Source organism: Drosophila novamexicana, unplaced genomic scaffold (genome assembly GCF_003285875.2).
Source record: "Drosophila novamexicana strain 15010-1031.04,08,12 unplaced genomic scaffold, DnovRS2.1 tig00004557-arrow-arrow-pilon, whole genome shotgun sequence".
NCBI lineage: Eukaryota > Metazoa > Arthropoda > Insecta > Diptera > Drosophilidae > Drosophila > Drosophila novamexicana.
The window spans coordinates 202,928-223,724 of NW_020825053.1; the positions used below are offsets into that span (position 1 = coordinate 202,928).

General features: G+C 40.2%; 4 protein-coding genes and 1 long non-coding RNA gene across 12 annotated transcripts; 1 reads left to right on the forward strand and 4 right to left on the reverse strand.

Moving 5' to 3' along the window:
- Positions 1-132: 132 nt before the first annotated feature.
- LOC115770559 lies at positions 133-1,038 on the reverse strand. The gene is made up of 3 exons (XR_004018869.1): positions 974-1,038; positions 532-870; positions 133-452 (listed from the first exon to the last, which is right to left on the reverse strand). It is a non-coding gene; the product is annotated as an uncharacterized LOC115770559 (long non-coding RNA).
- On the forward strand, positions 1,039-16,243 carry LOC115770552 (nocturnin). Of its 8 annotated transcripts, none has more exons than XM_030715857.1 (8): positions 3,935-4,107; positions 10,647-10,891; positions 12,753-12,863; positions 13,261-13,493; positions 13,550-13,621; positions 13,893-14,014; positions 14,080-14,739; positions 14,800-16,243. In XM_030715857.1, the coding sequence occupies exons 2-8, from the start codon at positions 10,812-10,814 to the stop codon at positions 14,959-14,961; spliced, it is 1,440 nt and encodes a 479-aa protein (XP_030571717.1). In that variant the 5' UTR covers positions 3,935-4,107; positions 10,647-10,811; the 3' UTR covers positions 14,962-16,243. The 8 variants fall into 8 exon arrangements, with proteins under 8 accessions (XP_030571719.1, XP_030571722.1, XP_030571717.1 ...); XM_030715858.1 differs by having other exon boundaries at positions 12,756-12,863; XM_030715859.1 differs by lacking the exons at positions 3,935-4,107; positions 10,647-10,891 and adding an exon at positions 1,039-1,118 and having other exon boundaries at positions 12,756-12,863.
- LOC115770558 (succinate dehydrogenase cytochrome b560 subunit, mitochondrial) lies at positions 16,239-16,983 on the reverse strand. The gene is made up of 2 exons (XM_030715871.1): positions 16,915-16,983; positions 16,239-16,857 (listed from the first exon to the last, which is right to left on the reverse strand). Coding segments are annotated over exons 1-2 (516 nt in total). The 5' UTR covers positions 16,917-16,983; the 3' UTR covers positions 16,239-16,343.
- A 73-nt stretch (positions 16,984-17,056) lies between these two features.
- Positions 17,057-18,697, reverse strand: LOC115770556 (hexokinase type 2). The gene has a single exon (XM_030715867.1). The coding sequence runs from the start codon at positions 18,674-18,676 to the stop codon at positions 17,324-17,326; it is 1,353 nt and encodes a 450-aa protein (XP_030571727.1). The 5' UTR covers positions 18,677-18,697; the 3' UTR covers positions 17,057-17,323.
- A 527-nt stretch (positions 18,698-19,224) lies between these two features.
- Positions 19,225-20,746, reverse strand: LOC115770554 (hexokinase type 1). The gene has a single exon (XM_030715864.1). The coding sequence runs from the start codon at positions 20,608-20,610 to the stop codon at positions 19,234-19,236; it is 1,377 nt and encodes a 458-aa protein (XP_030571724.1). The 5' UTR covers positions 20,611-20,746; the 3' UTR covers positions 19,225-19,233.
- Positions 20,747-20,797: the final 51 nt, after the last annotated feature.

Genomic DNA, 20,797 nt, shown 5'->3' on the forward strand with positions numbered 1-20,797 from the left:
TTTTTAAAAAGTTTTAATTTGAAATGTAAGCGTTTACGACACTGTGCTGAGCTTTAAAGCATGCAGAAAGCTTGTCGAGCTCTTAAGCTCTTCAAAGCACATGTATATGCTGGCGCTGCTCTTTGCTTAGCCAAGCTAAACTCTTATTAAATATGCTTTCAAGTTCGCGAATACCGACTTCTCTTAAATGCGCCCACACAAAAGTTTATTGCCCCGCTCCCAGCAAGCGAATATGTCGACGTGCGCTACACTGGCTCAGCATTTAGATTTGCTGTAAGCTAGAGATTGGTGTTAACTAACAGAGTAAAATATTAGCACAAATAAACACACCATACGTTTTTTACATAAACGAGTCCACAAGTTATCCCAATATATGTATGTTGACAGTATTTACAAAAGCTTCAAATAACCGAACTTTGTGTAATTTACATATAATAAGGCCTAAAATAAACCTGAAACGAATATATAGAAATTATAATTGAAACTTACATTTATAACAATTTTGATTTGATTATAAGACCTACAATATACCTGAAATGAAAAATATATGTAAAAGTTCCGTTCTCAAGAGCATCAGCTCAACCAAAGCTTTGTAGCGCATTGACGAGTTGAAAAACTCTTCCAAAACCGCCGAAAGCACGAGCTAGCTTTTCCTTTCAACAGCTCTACTGTTCGCTTTGTGCTCACTCTTACTCTTTCTCTCCCTCTATATTTCACTTGCGCTTTGTCCGTATCCATGGCGCCACATACACACATACGTCACAGAAAGCGTAGTCGCCTCTTTTTTATGCCAGCTTAGTGTGAAAAACGTGCTCAACGCGGAAATGACATTGATAGTAAAATTTCAGCAAAGTGCATAAAGTTCAGCGGCTAGAAATACAGAAAAGAAAATCTAACTAGATACGAAACTATGAATTGTTAGATGAAATAACTAAAATTCTGTTATGCAAAGTGAAATTTTTTCTATTTAAACCTTTGGCTTGTTTATAGTTAACAGTGCATTTAGTAACACATGAATTTATAATTTAAATAAAAATCTCAAATATAATAAAAATGAAGCTAATTTCAACGCTTGTGTACATTCTAGTGGCATTTTATAAAGTCTTCACGAAATTTCTGTAAGTTGAATTTATTAAGGGCGTATGTTGATATCCAAATTTAATTATTGATAAAACAACAAATCACGCTACAAGGAGACTGTCAAACTACAACAAAAATATACAACTACGACGACGGAGACAATATGCATTTGCATGCAATCGGATTTTTCCGTTTTTATGGAATCCCACCAAACTGTATAATTCCTTTGTGCACTCATTATACCATTTAACGGTCACCTTCTTTGATTTTGTTTACGTCTGTGTGTGTATGTGTTTGCTTATGTGTGTGTAATTTGTAGTTTATTACACAAAATATTTTTGACTTGCATTTCAATGCGCCTGAAAGAGCAACTCAGTCTGTCAAAGAGTGAGAGTGCTTGCTGAGAGAGCAGCTGGCTGGATGGCTAGCCAGCTCTCCCGCTCACTCTCACTCTCTTGCTGCTTCTCGTCAGACTGTTTGTTTGGGTTTGAGGCCGCTAGCGAATTGGCTGCTGTCGACCCCCGCATGCTTAGTTACACTTGATTCAATGAAATTTACTCGAGTGCTGACAACAGAAATGGGCTTTTAATTAATATAACGGCACTTTGTGTATGCGTGTGCCAGAGTATCCATAGCCAGCACATTACATGGCTTTGTTGAGGGCGTTGCCTCCGCAGCTTAATAAGCTTTTGTTGTCGACAATGTGTCCCTTTTGTGGATCTCTGAGTTAAGTGAACTCGCCGGACTTGGGAGCTTTATGCTTACGACTGCGCAGGGACTTAATTTATTGTTATAAACTATTACATTTGATAATTGTTTTATACACGGTGTCAATGTTATAACATGCCATTTTTGAACAAAGAGCAAGAAGCTGTCAGTGGTCTTTAGTATTATCGTTTCCTTTCTAACGATATCAGATACCAAGGAGTCGAAAATGCGGTGAAGGTGAAAATCATGTATTTTCTGTTAGATATTACAATTCAGGATCAAATCAAAAAAAGTTAATAAGTATGGAAATGTATTTTTATTTAAGAGACATATTAAATATATAAAAACCACATTACCACATTACTTTCTGAATTCTCTATGAAGTTTAGGTGAGCTCAGAATATTAGTTACCCAGACAACTTTATCTATTTATATTTGATATCTGAATGTAATTTTACTTACGGTTATTCATCAATAGGCCTCTTTCCCACAATGAGTACGTGGCCATTCACATGACTACCGCTATATTCCTTACCTACCCCAAGTATATTAAATATTTTATTAAGTTACCCCGTATGGTATTCTGAACACCAAATTTCATAATAAAAATCCAGCCGTTGTGACAAACTTGTAATTACCTAGAGTAGGTAGAATGTACTCAACAGGGACCCACTTGAAGCTACTCTGTGCTACTAGAAAACACTTTCAGTGATAAGTGCATACAGCTCAAATTCCAAAATACATACTTAAATAAAAACCGACATATTTACGAAAATACATATACAATTACGCATGTTCATATAGTATGCAGTAGCGACACGCTTTCGTAAACAAAAATCAAATCAGCTGAAAGTATGTATATGTAGTGGGTATACTTGTGTGTACATATACACATACATATAGGGGTGTTACGGACCATTACAGATAAATGCGCTAATGTGCCGCATGCCACGTAGGATAAATTGAATTTTTTTGTGGAGGAAGCACTGCAGCAAGGCCGTCAGTAAATCTAGTCGCTATCTAATCGGTATGGCTAGACCACTGGCTGTGCGCAATAAAAAATAACCGTCTTCTAATCAGCTTAGACCCAATACCCTTGATAAAATCGCTTTTAATGGAACCGAACAGACCGGCCGGCCGGTTCACATGTATAAACATATAGTTTGCTGATCTGCTGCGCATATGCAACCGCCTGAAACTAATTCGGACCAATTAGTTCTGGAGCTCTCCTTTCATGCGTCACTTTTCGTATGCAATTGGCCTCTGGCCAGCCGTGTGGCTTATCGCGGTGCTGGGTCGTAAATATTACTGGGCCACTCTATGGCAAATAGTCGATAATGCCGATGACAAATTCCATTTGCAAATTTCAAGTGGCGCACTGCTAAGTTGCCGCTCGTGTGGTCCTTGATAAGATACGCGCCATGCCAGACATTAGAGCCTCAGGTCCAGACGCGCGAAACATCTTTAAGTGACTGTTATCAGGTGCAATTTGTTGATGCGGTTAATACCAGTGTTGTATTGTGGCGAAAAAGAGAGAAAAGAGAAGAGAATATATATTCCAGTTGTATTTCGAGATTGTCTTATATGTATATTTCAATAAAAAAAATGTGTTTATTTTGTTCCGATTGTTGGTTGATTATTTGTCAATAATAATTTATTTTAGTCAAAGACAGCGTTTTCTTAGCTATAGGCTATTTTAACTGTGTAAAATTTCTATGTTTTTATATCTAATATCTAGAGGTGTTTCAGCACACACTCAGCCTCAACCACCTAAGAGCGTATGAAAGGGCTGCCTCTTACAACATTTGTTTGTCTTACAGACGCTGAGAGAATGAGCTACTGAACTTAAACTAAATGTGTTGTTAGATAGTCGCACTAAGAGACAGAAAGAGAGAGTGAGAGAGACTGCGTTAAATGAGAGAATATTGTAAGCCCGCTGCTCACTGTTGAATTGTGCAATATATACATCGTATTGTAGCTGGCACAGCAACAATACCGCTCGGTACTCGGTACTCGGTACTCAATAGAGTATGAAGCACACTGTATCCTTATCAGCATGGCAATATGGCGAGCGGAGAGCGGGATCGATCGCCCTATAAATGGCGCAGAGCAACAATTGTTGCTTTTAGTTCTTTGAGGTTTGGCGGCGCGTTTGAATCGCTGACAGATCGCTAAATAGGGCCCCAAAAGAGCCAATTTGACAACAGTTTAACGCAAATCCTGTGAATCTCGCGAACGAACTGCATTCGCTTGCACTTAAACCAAATATTTATCCCCAATTTGGACAATGTTCTGTGGCGAGGTGCTGGCATAAAAATGGTGAGTTTAAGTTCTGCAAACTCAAAAAAACCAACCAGCTGCCCGAACCCGAACCACTTGCAAATGCGTTACGACCACCCGTGTATCGTACATGGCATAGTTAAAGTAGTTGCGGAGCCCACCAACTTCAGGCGGACAGTTTCAGTCTACGCCGGTACAGAACCAGTTTTTTCCAAATCGAGATATGTGCGTCCGACCATGTGCCCCAATGCTGCTGTTGTATAACGAAATATCTCGTTCGTTTCACTCGCGAAACAAGGGGTACTTACACACTGCGTATATATACTATAGGCGTCTAGTGCAGCTGTTGATCTTTTATATATATATATATGTATATTTATATATACACTTACTATCACCGTAAAGGGCATTAATTTGTTGTAATCGCAAAATCAAACTGAATATGCAACACATGAGATTAGCTTTTCTTATTCATAAACTATTTCATAGAACTACAATTCAAGGTCTTTTCTTCTTTTTGTAATTAATATTAAATATTTATACTTTTTAATCTTCTGCAGTAACTGTCTCACTTTTGTTTATATTATCTAATGCCCTAACATATAGGGTATCTCTAGTCAAGCTGCCCTATTGCCCAAGTGTTCCCACAGACCGTCTGCTGATAAGGCTATCAATTAAAGCTGACGACGATGCGTCGCATGGGAATTTATTTGTTTTTCTTTATTTTGTTTCCCAAACAAATCTACATAAAGTTCGGCAAAGTGAAGGACGATCGATCACCTCTCGCTTGGCGCAGGTGTCTAGGCTGTGCGCCCCGCCAACCGCTCTCCGTTGTTGTAATTGGGCGCACCCCCACACACCTTTATTAAGCTGCCGTGAGAATTGTCCGCTCACTGCCAAGTTCATGTAACATTTGTATGAAACAGTCGAAACATTTCAACATGTTGACGACTGCTAGACGTGCTAGACTTTACACATATGTATATATATATATATATATAGTAACATGCAAACATTATATTTGCACACATATATATTTGGGACATATAAATAAAACTCAATGACGGACGCTGCTCTTGTTAATTTTGCTTAGCTTTCCGTGCTAGATTGCCAAAAAAAAAAAAAAAAAAACAACGAAAGAAGAACAACATCAAAATAAAATAAGAAATGTGTTATCTGCAGTTAGCACCAGGCTGCTAAATGACTTAGGGCTGACTAATACCGCAGAGTAGGAAGTAAGGGTTTCACGTCCAGACCACCTTGGGGTATGTACATTACCTTAGCTAAACAAACATCGTAAACACCTAAAATATTTTGCCTAATATATTTGAGCGACTGCAAGAATAAGAATTTTTGATCGGCAGCCGCAAAGTAGACAACACATTTAGTAACTTATATTTATTTTTATTTTGAGACACGAAATCACTCTGAATTCTTTACATTTCGGGTGTTGTTAAATTCTACAAATTTAAATTGGTAAATATACGAAATAAAACAAGTAAGAGGCGATACCCTGAACCCTCCAAGCCAGCTCGCGCTACAAGCTCATTTGCCTTATCAGTAATATGAATCGAGAAAGAAAGGCTATCTTCGGCACGCCGAAGATCTAATACCCTTGCAGGCCCAACCTTTCCATAATGCTTATAGTGCTTTGCCCGTATCTAAGAAGCACAGGGGAAATAGTTAATGCCGAGTTTGGGCACGATATCTTGATAAACAAAATGTTTTTCATACAACAACTTAAATTTCGACCGACTGTTCCTATGGCAGCTATATGATCTAGTGGTCCGATCCAGGTTTTGACAGATGTGCTGCGTGCAACAGAAAGAGGGACTTCTGCAAAGTTTTAATAAGATAGCTTTAAAACTGAGAGACAAGTTCGCATAGAAACAGACAGACGGACATGGCTATATCGACTCGGCTGTTGATGCTGATCAAGAATATATATACTTTATGGGGTCGGAGATGCCTCCTTCTATGCGTACGCTTAAATTATAATATCCTCTGCAAGGGTATAATAAAATAATAATATGAAAGCCTTTGTTTCCGCAATATGCAATTGCAACATTTCTATTAATGTATGTGCTAATAAAACGAATGCACATATACAAGGGTATAAAAAGAAGAATAGCTCCCCTCACATGCCTACTGGCCGCACTACTAGAAACCGTGCGGTCAAAAAAAACGAACTGAAGCAGCAACACAGAGTCATAGCATAGAAAACAAACGATCGCAATTGCAATGCTGATTATAGAATTCAATAAATACGCGCATGAATGTGTGTATTTGTATACGAAAATTCTTGCAATTTGCACTAGCCGCCGCATACACGTGTCAATATAACATAAGCACACCTTATCATTTAAGATAGACTTCTGTATTGCATAACTGATCTTGATGAAAGTTTTTCAGTGCAATAGAATATATACTCTCAGGAGAACAATTGCATTAAAATTATGGCTTAAACGGTTGATAGTTAAAATTGGTATGTTTAATTGCGTTATAGCTTTGGAGTGGAGGTATCTGTAAAATAAAAGATACTTGATCTGTATATATTATTCTAGAAGCTAATATCAAGTTTGATCACTCCAGCCCTTAAAACCTAAGAGATGCTTTCTTCTGCCTGCTAAATACATTTGCACAAATATAATAATTGCTATAAAACTCCATTTGAATTCGAGATCATTTGCCTAATATTCGTACAGTATTTATATAGCCTAATTTTGAGAATCACTGTACATAAAAAGAATAATTTAGTTAAGGCAATTTTTTTTTATTTGTGGTCAGAATTCGCGAGGTCTTACTGTGCGTGTATATAAAAATATATGTACATTCTTTTTATAAGCACATACATTAATAGAAATGTTGCAATTGCATATTGCGGAAACAAAGGCTTTCATATTATAATTTTATTATAGCCTTGCAGGGGGTATTTTCATTTTGTCGTGAAATGTGTAACGCATAGAAGGAGAAATCTCCGACCCCATAAAGTAAATATATTCTTGATCAGCATCAACAGCCGATTGGATATAGCCATGTCCGTCTGTCCGTCTATCTGTTTCTATGCGAACTTGTCCCTCAGTTTTAAAGCTATCTTTATGAAACTTTGCAGAAGTCCCTCTTTCTGTTGAACGCAGCACATATGTTAAAACCAGCTGGATCGGACCACTATGTCATATAGCTGCCATAGGAACGATCTGTCGAAATAAAAGTTGTTGTAAGGAAAACTTTTTTGTAATTCAAGATATTTTGATTAAACACGGCATTTAAAGATTTCACTTAGCTCCCTTCATTTTTGCAAAATCTTATTTACATCGGACTACTATATCATATATCTGCCATAGGAACGATCGGTCGAAAACTAGATTTTTGATTAAAAACTTTTGTTGTTTATCAAGATATTTTGACCAAACTCGACATTAACTATTTTCCTTGTACTTCTTAGATACGAGCAAAGCACTATAAGCATTATGAAAAGGTTGGGTCTGCAAGGGTATTAGATCTTCGGCGTGCCGAAGATAGCCTTTCCTTCTCGTTTTTATTTGTGGTTAGAATTCGCGAGGTCTTACTGTGCTTGTATATATAAATATATGTACATTCGTTTTATTAGCACATGCATTCATAGAAATTTTGCAATTGCATATTGCGGAAACAAACGTTTTCATATTATTAGATCATATAAATTAAATTAAATATAAATATATTCAGAGTGATCAGACTCTCTGATATTGACTGCTTCATGTACATATCTACAAATTAATATTATAATATTTGCAACAATATTCTGAATAGAATTCGGGCTTATAACTATTATTTACGGTCTTTAAGGACAAATAAAATAATAGTATATTCGCATATATTACAATATTGAAATGATAGCCTATATTTTTATAAATTAGCCAGCATGCAGCAATAGCAGGTTGAGAAGTGAGGCTTGAAAATATAACAAGATTTATGAGCGTGGCAAATTAAACATGTGGGTCTACGGTTGGCAATTCGACGCACAAATGCACTTTACAAAACTTACAAAGTGTTAATTAAGTGAAACATTTATCATTAGCTAAGTGCAACAAAGTTGAACAGCTGTCAATCCGTCCTGATGCCTTGTTATCTTATATAGGCTGCATATAGTATATAGATGGATTAATCATCAGATAGTTGTAGATTTAAATCGTTGTGTTGTCAACTCAAGTCTAGGGCTTAGAGTCAATGTTATGAGATGCGATTGGCGAACGCCTCTACCGAAAATAATAATTTGTTTAAACCAAAGAAAGCAAGTGATATATAAAAATAGCAAATTAAAAATTGTAGGCAGCACTTTTGTTATTTTGTTTCACTTTATTTTATTGCTAATTTTGTGTTTTGACATTTTGGAAAGTGCGCGCACAAAATCTCGTTTGCCTTAACTAGAGGAGCGCACAGCCAGAGAGAAACAAAATCATGTACTTATGACTGTACAACATCGACAACAACAACAACAACAATAACAACAAGAGCAAGCAACAACAACAAGAAGCAACAACAGCAACATAAGCAACAACTGGCTCAATAAATGAGCAGCGGGGCAACTTGTAGCGAGACACTGAGGCAGCGAGGCAGCGTCCACTTGATTGCCTCGATCTGGCTAGAGCGGGCCAAAGATATATAAATAAGGAAAAGCAACGCACGCGCGTATTAACACATTGGATGTTCGGTTCTAAACGCGCAACGGTTGTTCGAAAATTGCGCATACGCCGCGTGGCCAATGAGTTAAAATAAAGTGTTGAAAAGTGTTAAGAAATATGAACAGTCACAATGATAAGCACGATCAGCGCCTGGGCCACCGTCGTCAGCCCGCGCTCGGCAAGGCCATGCCCGTGACAGCCTTGCTGCTCAATCTGAATCTCGCGGAGACCAACAAGGCGAGCCATGCACGCAGCGCAGCTGCTAATGCGGATGAGATTGAGAATGAGCCGCCGCCGCGTTACTTTAACATTGCAGAGGAGCTGCAGCCTCCACCCTCGCCCAATGACAACAATATGCCAGAGCCGCCGCACTACGCAGATCAAGAGCTGCTTGGCGATGCCAAGGCGGACATGCCCTGCCTCAACTGTAGCCAGCGTACGCCAGAGGGCTTATGTGGTCCAGGCCTGGCCATCAATGAGATGTGCCAGCGCTTGTGCAACGATGAGTGCCGACATGGCCTCAGTTTGTCTGGCCGCCTGGCCACACAGGATGCAGAGCAGCTGCGCCAGGATTTCCTGAAGCAATATGAAATTGCGGAAGCGCTGGCCAAGACCTCGGCAATGACCTCGACAACTCAAATGAAACAGCGTCTCGCCGCGCGCAAACTGGAAATGGAAATCGAGACCCAGGCGGCGGGCACTCAGCCAGCCTGGCTGACCACACCCAGCAACGAGGCTGCGGCTGCTGCTGCTGCTGCTGCTGCTGCTGGAGACACGTTGCCGCCAATCGCTGATTATGAGTCGCCGCCGCCGCGAGAATTGCTGTTGTATCTTGTGAGGTGAGAGATAAACGCGAGCGGGCGTGCTCCATACACAAACATTGACTGTCAAAACTTGTTGCTGATGTTGTTGTTGTTGCTGTTGTTGTTAGTTGTTTTTTTTTTGCTGTTGCTAAGTTGTTGCCGCTATTGGTAGCCAGCGGCAGTTGCGCTTATAAATCAAGTTCATGGCTAACACTGACAGAATGTCAAGTGTTCTTAGGCATTGTCAGGCCCCAGTAAACTTGGCTTCAATCAAAAAAAATAACTAACCTTGCTCAATTCATGCGAAAAATATTTATGAATAACATTTACAAGACTTGCCTTTCTTATCGATAAACTGGGCTAACTGAGTTAACGGTGCTTGAAATAAGCTTATTTGTCTTCTATCTACATATCTGAATTTATCTATAAATACTACACGGCTATAGTCAAACCTTTTATAATGATGAACATAGTTTGTTTTACCTGCGCCTTAAAAAGCTATGTAAAAAAAACATCAGACAAATCATTTCGTTTTGGTTTTTAGCGCAGCCCAATTAATTATTAATTAAATAAGAATATGCTCGTCTCTTCTCCTAATATTTTCCAAAGCATATACTTTATAATACACGTTCGTACGTGTATGAAAAATATTTAAACAGTGTTGACTCACGCCACGATACGAGTATTTTAAGGAGGACTTGTAAATAGCAGATATTAACTATTTATAGCAGCGGGTCTTATAAAAACTTTACACTTTAGACAGAACTTATATAATAAGGCTTTTTTTTTCATAGAACTCGACAGCTAGTTCTTAATTTAGAACTGGTTTTAGTGTTTTATTTCGGGCATTCTTCGACAAACTACGTATGATACTATATAATCTGAAATTAAAATGCAGCTACAGCTGCGTGTCAACATTCAAATTGGCAATTTCTAGAGCTAGTCACGTGGCTAATGATAACATTTGTTGTGGTATCTGTGGCGCATTGCAAGTGGTTTAGCAAGTGGCTCTACATAGCCAAGCGAAACCCGCCCCCGCTCCCGCCTGTCTTAAACTAACCGACTAATGCTTACATATTTTTCACTGTTCTATTCTAATCTATTCTTTTAGGAAATACAGCTTGAACCGCGTCTCTTTGACATTGCCATATTGACACTTAATATAAAACATTTCAAGTTAACCTAATACAAATCAAAATCAAACCAATCAATTAAAAATAAAAAAGACGCTTGCCTAATATTTAATCCAAGAAACAGAGAAACCACATCAAACAAAATGGAGTTTTTAATGAAAACATCGCGTTTGATTGTCACATCGAAGACGTTTGCGCGGCGTGTAGCGGTGCCTATACCCAGGTAAAAAGATACAGTATCTTTAAGTAACAGATACTTGGCGCATTTGCCAGCTGCCACTCATTACGCATGTAACTGCGCCGTTGCATAAATTGCGCTCGCCTATGCCATAAGATACGAATATGTATCTGTATCTTTGGCCTGCAGCATATGGGAGCAGATATGCCGAATATGCGCATTTCAGGCCGCCGAGTGTCTGCGAAATTTGCATGCGAAGAAAATTTGTTTAAGCATAAATCAGTCGAGCGATTCCCATGTCCAGCCGTACTTTTGTTTTCATTACAATACAAAACGAAAGCGAGACAATGGCGTGCAGCTCCATGTGAATGTATCTACATAAAGATTTTTACGCATAAATATTTAGCAAGCTGCCAGTTTGCGATGTATCCGAAGCTATTGTTGTTGTTCACGTTGCTGCTGTTGTTATTGTTACGCTGCTCATTTTTTGCCCAACTGAGCAACGCACGTGAGTAGAACATATTGATCTTGTTCTGTATCACTCAGATACATCTCACTGTGTGTGCGCTTGACTGGGTGTGCGTATGTGTGTGTGTATGCTGAAATACTCGTTCATGCGTCTTTGCTCTCTCTCTCTCTCTCTCTCTCTCTCTCTCTCTCTCTCTTTCCTTCTCTCCCTGCCTCGCTCACTCTCTTCTGTGTCTGTCTGGCCGATCTCTAATAAAACGCCGCATTTCAGTTGCCATTCAGTTTCGCAAATGTTGCTTACAAGCGCACTTCGCACAATTTTCGGCAAAACCCACAATCCAAACAAAGCTCACCCAAATCCCAACCACCATTACCACCACCACCACCAACCACAAACACAACCACAATAACAACTGGCTTCTGATCCTGCCGGCCACATGGAGCAAGCGATGCAATTGAATCGCAGCAATAAGGCGCCCTGCAAGAACGACCGCAAGGCCTTCCTGCAAAGGGTGATGCTGACCAGGTGAGACCCGAAATCACCAATCTATTGATTGATTGCGTTGCCAAACGCTTCCAACTGGTTTATAATCGTTATGCGCGCGCTGCCCGAAAACCAGCTAAACAGCTGTAAAGCTATTGACCGAGCGACTTTTTGTCTGTTTTTTTTTTAAGCCGCATGCGACGTCTCGGCATGTCCGAAGATTTTTGCGTGGGTGGGCATGAATCGAGTTCTCTAGCTTGTGAAAGCTGGTATCACACTCATGCGCACTTACTCAGTTTTTCCCAAATATATCGGCCACAAACTTGCTAACAAAATCATTTTATGGCATTTGATATTTTAAGCTCACAAATTATGATGTTCATAAAGTTTACGGTCCTATTGAACTTGGCGAAGCTTAACGTAAACACCAGAATAAAGTAAACTTTCTTCTTATTAATTTTTTTGATGAATTTAAAATCACATTGACCACATTCGACATAAATACTGTGCAGGGACGTATATTCAACATTTACAGTAACTAGTATTCTATTATAATTAATTGATTGAAAAAAATAAAAATTCCAGTTGATATACATTATTCATATAGCAGCCGCAATTAATAAAGTTTCAAAGAACGCTATAATAATATAATAATTATTATTTAGTTCACCAACTTGACAAAAAATTTGGAAATAATTTTTCCCGAATTTCTTCTACATTTGCATTTGGCAAAAATAATAACGATATTATACTTATTTTAAACTAGAATTTCCTGAAAGACTGGGGTTGTTTTACATAAGTTTCTTCCCACCTTCGTTCTTCAATTCCCCGATCAATATTTTGTGCCTGCTTCTAATGCTCCAAAGCTACATTTCAAACACATGCCACAAACCATTTCTGTTCTATAAATTTCCCAACTATTTAGCTAAAGATTCAATTAAATATTCTTTTCAGCAGAGTTCAAAGCTCTATGGCAAAGTTCTACGTCAGCCAAAGGCATAGTCATAGTTTGTTCATTTTCAGCATAATACTACGAAAAATTCTCTTTAGAAACCCGAATGAGTTGTGAGTATTTACGTAAGAAGGTTGATCAAATCTTTTCTACAAATGCTGTAAAAAAAGCCAATTGTTATTGTAATTGTTATTATTCATTTGATTCTTGTTTGCTGTCATGGTTATTGTTGCTACTATTCTTGTTATTGCTATAGGATTGTGAGCATTGTGTTCGTCGTGCATCATATTTTGAAGATTCGATTGAATTGCAAAGAAAATATAAAAATTATGAAAATACTGAAATATTTCTTCTTAATAATTTTCTTTTTTAATTGTACATTTAATATTTTTGCCTTAGCAAATAGATTCGAAAGGAGAATTTTTGAGCACGATCATTATCTTAATTTGAAGTTCAATCAAAATTAACAGTTTCTAAGTTTTATACTAAAAATACTAATCTTCATCTTAGGATGGGCTCCTTTAACTCGGCGCCCAAGATCAACAATGTGGACTCCCAGGATGATGGCCTGGAGTTGCCCAAGGGTCTGAGCACCGCCGCCCTGCTCGAGCATGTGCAGCAACTACGAGGCGGAGGCATCGATCAGCCCTCGCTGCTCAGCCGCTGCTTCCTAAAGCCATTGCCGCTTAGCGAGGATGTGACCGATGGTATGCGTTGTCTCAAGCTGAACTCCGTCTCACGTGGTAAGTGCTAATAGATCGCATGTCCTACATGGATTCTCTATGAATTTCGCTCACAGTTTGCAGTGCTCCAGATGAGAACGATGGCACGCAGAATATACGGTTGCTACAGTGGAACATTCTCTCGCAAAGTAAGTGAAATTGAAAAGTAATAATATATTTTAGTATTTTAAATATTTAAAAGTGGAAAATAAAATTCAAAAACTGATTAGTTTTTCACAACTTATATTCTAACAAGGAAAAATGTGAAGATAAATTGGAAAGCGTGTTTCATTTGCACTCCAAAAAACGAGATGTTCCAGGGGATATTTAATTGAAATATAGTAATAAATCATTTAATTAAAAATTAAAAAATTATTATAATTTGTGGCAATATCTTCTGTTTTTTTTTTTTTTTTGTAGCTCTCGGTCAGCACAACGACGGCTTTGTGCGGTGCCCCGAAGAGGCTTTGACCTGGCAGCATCGCAAGTATTTGATTGTCCAGGAGATTCTACAGAACCAGCCGGATGTGGTTTGTCTGCAAGTATTTATTCACGCCCATACTCAAACGTAATGCAGTCGCGCTTTAATATCAACATTTCTATGCAGGAGGTGGATCACTTCAAATTTCTGCAGACTGTGCTGGGCAGCCAGAACTATGCTGGCATCTTCTTTCCCAAGCCGGACTCGCCGTGTCTGTATATAGAGCAGAACAATGGACCCGATGGCTGTGCCATATTCTACAAGCGCGACAAGCTCCAGCTGCTCGGCTATGACACGCGCATCCTTGAGGTCTGGCGTGTCCAGAGCAACCAGGTGGCCATTGCCGCTCGGCTACAGCTGAAGTCCAGCGGCAATGAGTTTTGTGTTTGCACAACACATCTGAAGGCTCGCCATGGCGCCCTGTTGGCCAAGCTGCGCAACGAGCAGGGGCGCGATCTGATCCGCTTTGTCAAGCAGTTTGCCGGCGGGAGTCCGCTCCTGTTGTGCGGCGACTTCAACGCGGAGCCTGTTGAGCCCATCTATGCAACGATCCTAGGCTGCGATCTCTTCAAATTGAGCAGCGCCTATGCGGATATGCAGCTGGAACGGGAACGTGAACGGGAACAGGACCGGGAACAGCAGTTCACTTCGAGCTGTGAGGATCCGAACGAGTTCATTTCGCAGTCAATTAAGCGTGAGCCGCCATACACCACCTGGAAAATCCGCGAGGATGGTGAAGAATGCCACACCATTGACTATGTCTTCTACACGCCTCAGCAGCTTAAAGTAAGTGGACGTGACAGAAGTCAACATTAGTAACTCGAATTTTAATACATTTTTACGCAGATCAAAAACTGCCTGGAATTTCCAGCCGGAGAACAGATCGGCAAAAATCGTACGCCCAGTTTTCAATATCCATCGGATCATTTCTCACTAGTCTGTGACTTTGAGTTGCTGGATGAGCCCCGTTCGGAGGGCAACAACAAATCGCATGGCACCATACAGTAGTGAAGGAGCACAGGAGCACAGGAGCACATACTAAACGTACAGCAATTACATCATAAATTGTGATATTAGTTATTAGATACATTTTAGCCACTTGCATGTACATACAAAACTTTATGACTGTTGCACATCAAAACATTTTCTGACCTAAATGAATTCAAATTTCACAAATAAACGAGTGTAACTTTGTAGTATCCATTGTGTTTGTGACGCTATCTGATAATCCTTGCAAATATTTTTCATATTTTCTAATAAGTTTCTTATAGAAAGAACATGCAATCCTCGGTAGATAAAGTATCCAGTCATTCAAAGGGAAAGCTATGCTGTGCAAAGTTATTTGACAAACTTAAACAAAGTTTTTAGTTCCATTTTACAAAGATATTTGCAAATCAATTTGAAGTCTATTGAATTAAGAGCCAACATTTGGAATAAACGTTTTTCGTAATAATAATTAACTTTCGCTCGGAGAAGTGAATTTTTCGAAAGTGTCTCTTGAGTGAATTTGATGGTAAGCACAAATAAGTATACATCCGTTTACTATTTTCCACACTAGAGTTACGAAAAGTCAACTACAGCTAATATTGCCCAGTCAGCCAGGACAGTTTTATACAAATAGTTGATATATCGAGTGTAAGATTTTTCCTTTGTCACAATCTTGTAAAACGCTTTGCCAGGGTATTGTGAAACTATCTTACAAATGAAAAATCTGTGCAAATGCATAACAATTAGTAAATTCCACAATGACCTAGACCTGTTTGCTTTCAATAAATGTCTATATATTCCAATTTGAAATCTTATGAAAAAAATAAAACGTTTTCGGTTGACATTTCACACTGAACTTTTGCACGAAGTTTTCTATCGTCATTGTATATTGTGTTAATCATAAAACAGTTCGTTCTTGTCTTGAATAATAAACTAAGCCTTACAAATTCTATATAAACATATAAGTGTGAAGTTCATGCGAAACAGATAACTTTCTTTATACATAAACTCATTCAATTTATATAAAGATTCTGTTTATCTCACTGCAATGTAAATATTTGTATATCTGTGCCGAGCCAAGTATAATAATAATGCCCCATGCAAATGGTAGTGTATGTGTTTTTATAAGTTCTTACGATATCAAATTTCTAGCTGGGTAGCTAAATGGCTAACAAATTGAGCTGGCTATTAGCACAAAACACGATATCTACCAAATTGCAGGCACTGACAAATAAAAACGTACTAAACAGGTCGGCGACAGTTGTTGCATAACAGAGCAAAATGAAGATACATATAAATAAACTATACATGTATTATGTATGCATTTATCAAATAATAGACATGTTCGCACTAAAATTTAATTAAGGTCCACTAACACTTAGCTCCGATTGTTGGAGGAGCATTTACAACAGGGCCAAGATGGCAGTCAGCACAACGGAGGTGGCGACCATTACATAACCGGTGGAGTAGACCTCTTTAATCTTCAGGAAACGGCCCGTGTCCCAAATCAGATGGCGTATGCCGTTGGCCGAGTGATAGCCAACCGGATAAGCGATGATGAACTTGATGGCGGTCAAGGCGGCGCCGCTGAGCTGCAGACCCTCCACCATGGTCACATAATGGCCGATGTCTTGCGAGGCGATGAGTGCGCCCAGCCCCAAGCCCCAAACGCCTATGCCCAGAGCCAGGCCGGTGCCGCGGTGCATGATAGACAGCATGGAGGTGAGCTGCGGCTTGTAGATGGTCAGGTGAGGCGACATCTGGCGGCCCAGCCGCTCATTCTTCTCAAAGAAGCTCTCATCCTTGATGGTTGAGCCGACAGAGACGACTTTCAACGAAACCTGACGGGTAGCCGCGGCCACCTTGAGTCCTTGACGCAGCGCTGGTGAGCGCACAAGAGTGCTGGATAGTGCATACCTATGAAATTCCAATTAATTTTCTTCCAAATGTGCGTGCAAGTGATAAATTACGTACATTCTAAATTTTTTCCACCAAGACTTGTAAGCAGTGTGGCAGCAACTCACAAGCAACAAAATACCAAACCAACCAATTCAAAAATACAAAAAATTGAAAGTATCGATAATTTACTTGAGCTATTTTATTTTGCAAAGTTGAACACTAGCATTCTGTTAATTCCTGTTAATTTTTGTTACAGAATTTTATTATAAAATGTTTCTATATTTTTATTTAAACCGTACGCAAGCCTGCCGAGTGAGGAGTAAAGTGTGTTAGGTGGAGCAAGCCGCCTAAACGCTAATAACGCTCTGATGCTCTGTTTTGCGTTGCGTTCTGCTACGTGTCGCAGCCTGAGCGCTATGGAACGGCGGGCCATCTGAATAATCTACTTTAAAAATACTTAAATTGGTTCAAAATAATATATACTTCACTTAGCGCACACCGCAGCAATAAGTGCCGCACCGCGACCCGAGCCATCTTCGGATAAGACTAGCTCAAATTTGACTGAACCCTTTAGCAGCATATTCATATTTTCCGTTAACAGTCTATGGTAATGAGGATGATACCGATATACACTGCCATCAATGCCGACAGTCAACTCCTTGACATTCATTTTGTTGATCAGACAGACGAGCCCACAGGCAGCCAGCCTTGCGGAACGCGTGGATATAGTCTCGCATATAAAGCGCAGACACTCCAGATCCTTCTCATTATTCGTTCTGATGCCCAAGCGATCCATCACCATGGCGGCATTGCGATGCGAGCCCGGCTGATCGGACTCAATCTCAGTTATAAAGCTAGTATCAAACTTCCCCTTTATTAGAAAGCTCTGTGATGTTTGGCCCTTGAAAATGACTTGCTTTTCCATCAATTCCAATAAAACGAGGCGCACCAATTCGCCCATGTACATACCAGAGATGCACTTCTCAAAGATCTGCTTCTTTGGATTGATTGACTGCTTGTCGACTTGATGATCATAGGGAGTGCGTATGAAATCCAACACGCCATTGTCTCCAAAAGCACCCCACTCGCAATTGATGATCATATTGGGCTTTGTGGAGTTTTGATAGCCATCAAAGGTTTCGGTATTCGCCGTCTTCTCCACATAGCAAGCGTTGCTGCCCGTGCCAACAATCATGCCAATTTTGCAATTACGATGGTTAAATGCACAGGACATCAGGGTGCCCGTCGTATCGTTCAATATGGCCACGACATTGACCTTGAAGTCGCCTCGACGCTTGATTGCATCCCGGAGCAATTCTACCACGTTCTGATTAACAACTCCCTCGGCTTTGAAACCCTTCGTCCAAGCGACCAAGGTGCCGTTGTCAATACCAACTTGTTTGCATGGAAAGGAAAAGGTAAATCCCAATGGTGTATTAGACTGATCCATTTTATTCTCCTTGCAAAATTCCGCTAGGCAACTGGCAATAAAGTCGAACAGTTTTATGCCCGGACCCTCCTGTAATTCCTTGCTAATGGCATAGGTCTTTCCGGTAATATCAATATCTTTCTCATTAATCAGATTAACCAAGAGGACTCGAAAATTGGTACCGCCTAGATCCAGCGCTAGGTACTTTCCCCGCTCCTTTCCCGTGGGCAGCTCCTGTACGTAAGTGACAAAGCACTTAACGGTGGCCCTCGGATGTGTATCCCGCGTGAGACCCATATTGATTTCCTTGGTTAGACGATAAACAATCTCGTCCATGTGTTGTTTATTTAATATGAACTTCTCACATATTTCATAGGCCTCCGGATACTTCTTCTTTGGATCAGACATTACCAAGGAGCTTCCAAAGGGCGGGGCGCTAGGTTAGTAAATATAAATTTGGAATTTTATTAAGTCCGTTCCGACTTGATGTTAAAATTAAAATAACATTCAGATTCATCTCCATTTTCGAACACTAAGCATTTTCGAGCAACTAATGCGGAAGTAACTTGATTTGAAAAATGGTTACGAAACCTTTTCAGAAAAAAACCTTCTGTAGCGTTTTTCGTTTCAAAAGTTGCCCAATTGGCCTTGAAAATCGACATATCTAGTATCCACAGATTACATAGTTTATGTAGTCCTAATTCCATGCCCAGGGATCTTACGCCATAAGTAACTTTTAACCAAGAAATATTGGGAATTAAACAGAGCTTGAATTTCGAAACACGTATAGTCTGACCCGTGTTCATTTCCTCTGTTCAGACTCTGTCTGTGGGGATGCACGGGCAGTTGGTTCAGAAATCGATACTCCTTGCGAGACATTAATCAAAAAAGAATGTGGAATATGTAAGAACAATCTATATATACACATATAAGAAGATAATCAATATCGTAAATAGATTTGAAGGCTACGATTTAGATATATGTCTGAGGTTAAGAGTAGACGCTAGACCAGCTACGATGGCAGCACCCACGCCAGGACTATCCTGTGCGATGGTGATTTCAAACTTTAAGTCGGGATTGATTAAAGTTGCGGTATGCTTGTTGAGGACCTCCTGGTATCTGGGATACAGGCGGTAAATGCCACCATCGACAGCAATCGAAATATTTGCATAATTCATGCGATTGATCAGGCAGGCGACCCCGGCGGCTACCAGCTGGGCGGAGCGGGTGCTCACTGTTTGGCAGATGAAGCGGAGCGTGGCCAAATCGCGTTCCTGGCAGTTGCGCATGCGGAACTTGTCCATGACTTCCTGGGCCTTAACATAAACATCAGGCGGATCCGAATCGATGGCCATAATCGACTTCATTTCCATTTTCCACTGTATGCCCATATAATCAAGGTTGTGCTCCCGAAAAATGACGCCCATATTCATGAGGCGCACTATAATGAGGCGCACCAGCTCACCTAGGTATAGGGTGCTGATGCACTTCTCATAATACCTTTTGCCCGGATTACTGGACTCTGCATCGACAATCTTGTCGAAGTCGGTGCGTATAAAGTCCAAGTGGCCATTGGAACCAAAGTTGTTCCATTCGGTGTTGATGATCATCAGCGGGACGCTTGCATCGCCTTCATACAATTCGCACTCCACACTCTGCTCCACATAGGCGGCATTTGTGACGGTGCCTATGATAAGGCCCATCTTACAGTTGGTCTGCGACCAGGCGAGGGCCATGAGCGAGCCGGCAGCGATGTTGATAATGGAATTCAGATTTATAGAAATATCCTTGTACTCGTCTAGGGCATTACGCAGCAGCTGCACCACATTCTTGCCCACCGCTCCCTGGGCACCATATCCCTTGGTCCAGCTAACCAGAATGCCCACGTCCAGGGACAACTTGTTCAATGCAAAGGCGAAGGCAATGCCCATAGGCAGATTGTCCTTCTCAACCTTTTTCTCCCTTACAAAGACCGCAATGTTCTGGGCCAGAAAGTTGAATAGCGTTGTGCCACGCGATGCGGCGATCGTATGTGGCACAATGACGCACTTTGAGCTCATGTAGACGTCCTTCTCGCTGCCGAACTTGACTAGCATAATGCGGCAATTTGTGGGCCACATCTCAAGCGCAAGATATCGACCACGCTCACGTCCCGTTGGCAAATGCTGCACATAGCTCAGGTAACATGGTATCGACGAGCGGTCGTGCGTGTCCCTTACTAGACCGTTGAGTAGCTCACGGCTCATCGAATTCCGGATTGATAGCAGATGGTCGTCGGTGAGCATAAAGGGTTTGCATAGCTTCCACGCCTCGGGAAAGTCCGTTTCCGGATCATAAGGCATCTTGGGGGAAAAAATAAATAAATAAATAAATAACTAGAAATTCTAACTTAAAGTCGCTGAAAATTTATATAATATTTGCGGGCTCTGGGCCAGACTTTTCAGGGGAGTACAATTTTTTTGATTGAACAACATTTGTGATTTATTTACAGTTCGAAATTGTATTAAAGTGTAGAGTGTGAAAAAAATG

Bases quoted from the DNA above. Each gene is read 5' to 3' on its own strand.
- LOC115770552 (XM_030715856.1), top strand. From the start codon at position 11,752: ATGGAGCAAGCGATGCAATTGAATCGCAGCAATAAGGCGCCCTGCAAG. The intron at 12,864-13,260 runs GTGAGTATTTAC...TCTTCATCTTAG, and splicing joins TTTAGAAACCCGAATGAGTT to GATGGGCTCCTTTAACTCGG. The intron at 14,015-14,079 runs GTATTTATTCAC...ATTTCTATGCAG, and splicing joins CGGATGTGGTTTGTCTGCAA to GAGGTGGATCACTTCAAATT.
- LOC115770556 (XM_030715867.1), bottom strand. From the start codon at position 18,676: ATGTCTGATCCAAAGAAGAAGTATCCGGAGGCCTATGAAATATGTGAG.
- LOC115770554 (XM_030715864.1), bottom strand. From the start codon at position 20,610: ATGCCTTATGATCCGGAAACGGACTTTCCCGAGGCGTGGAAGCTATGC.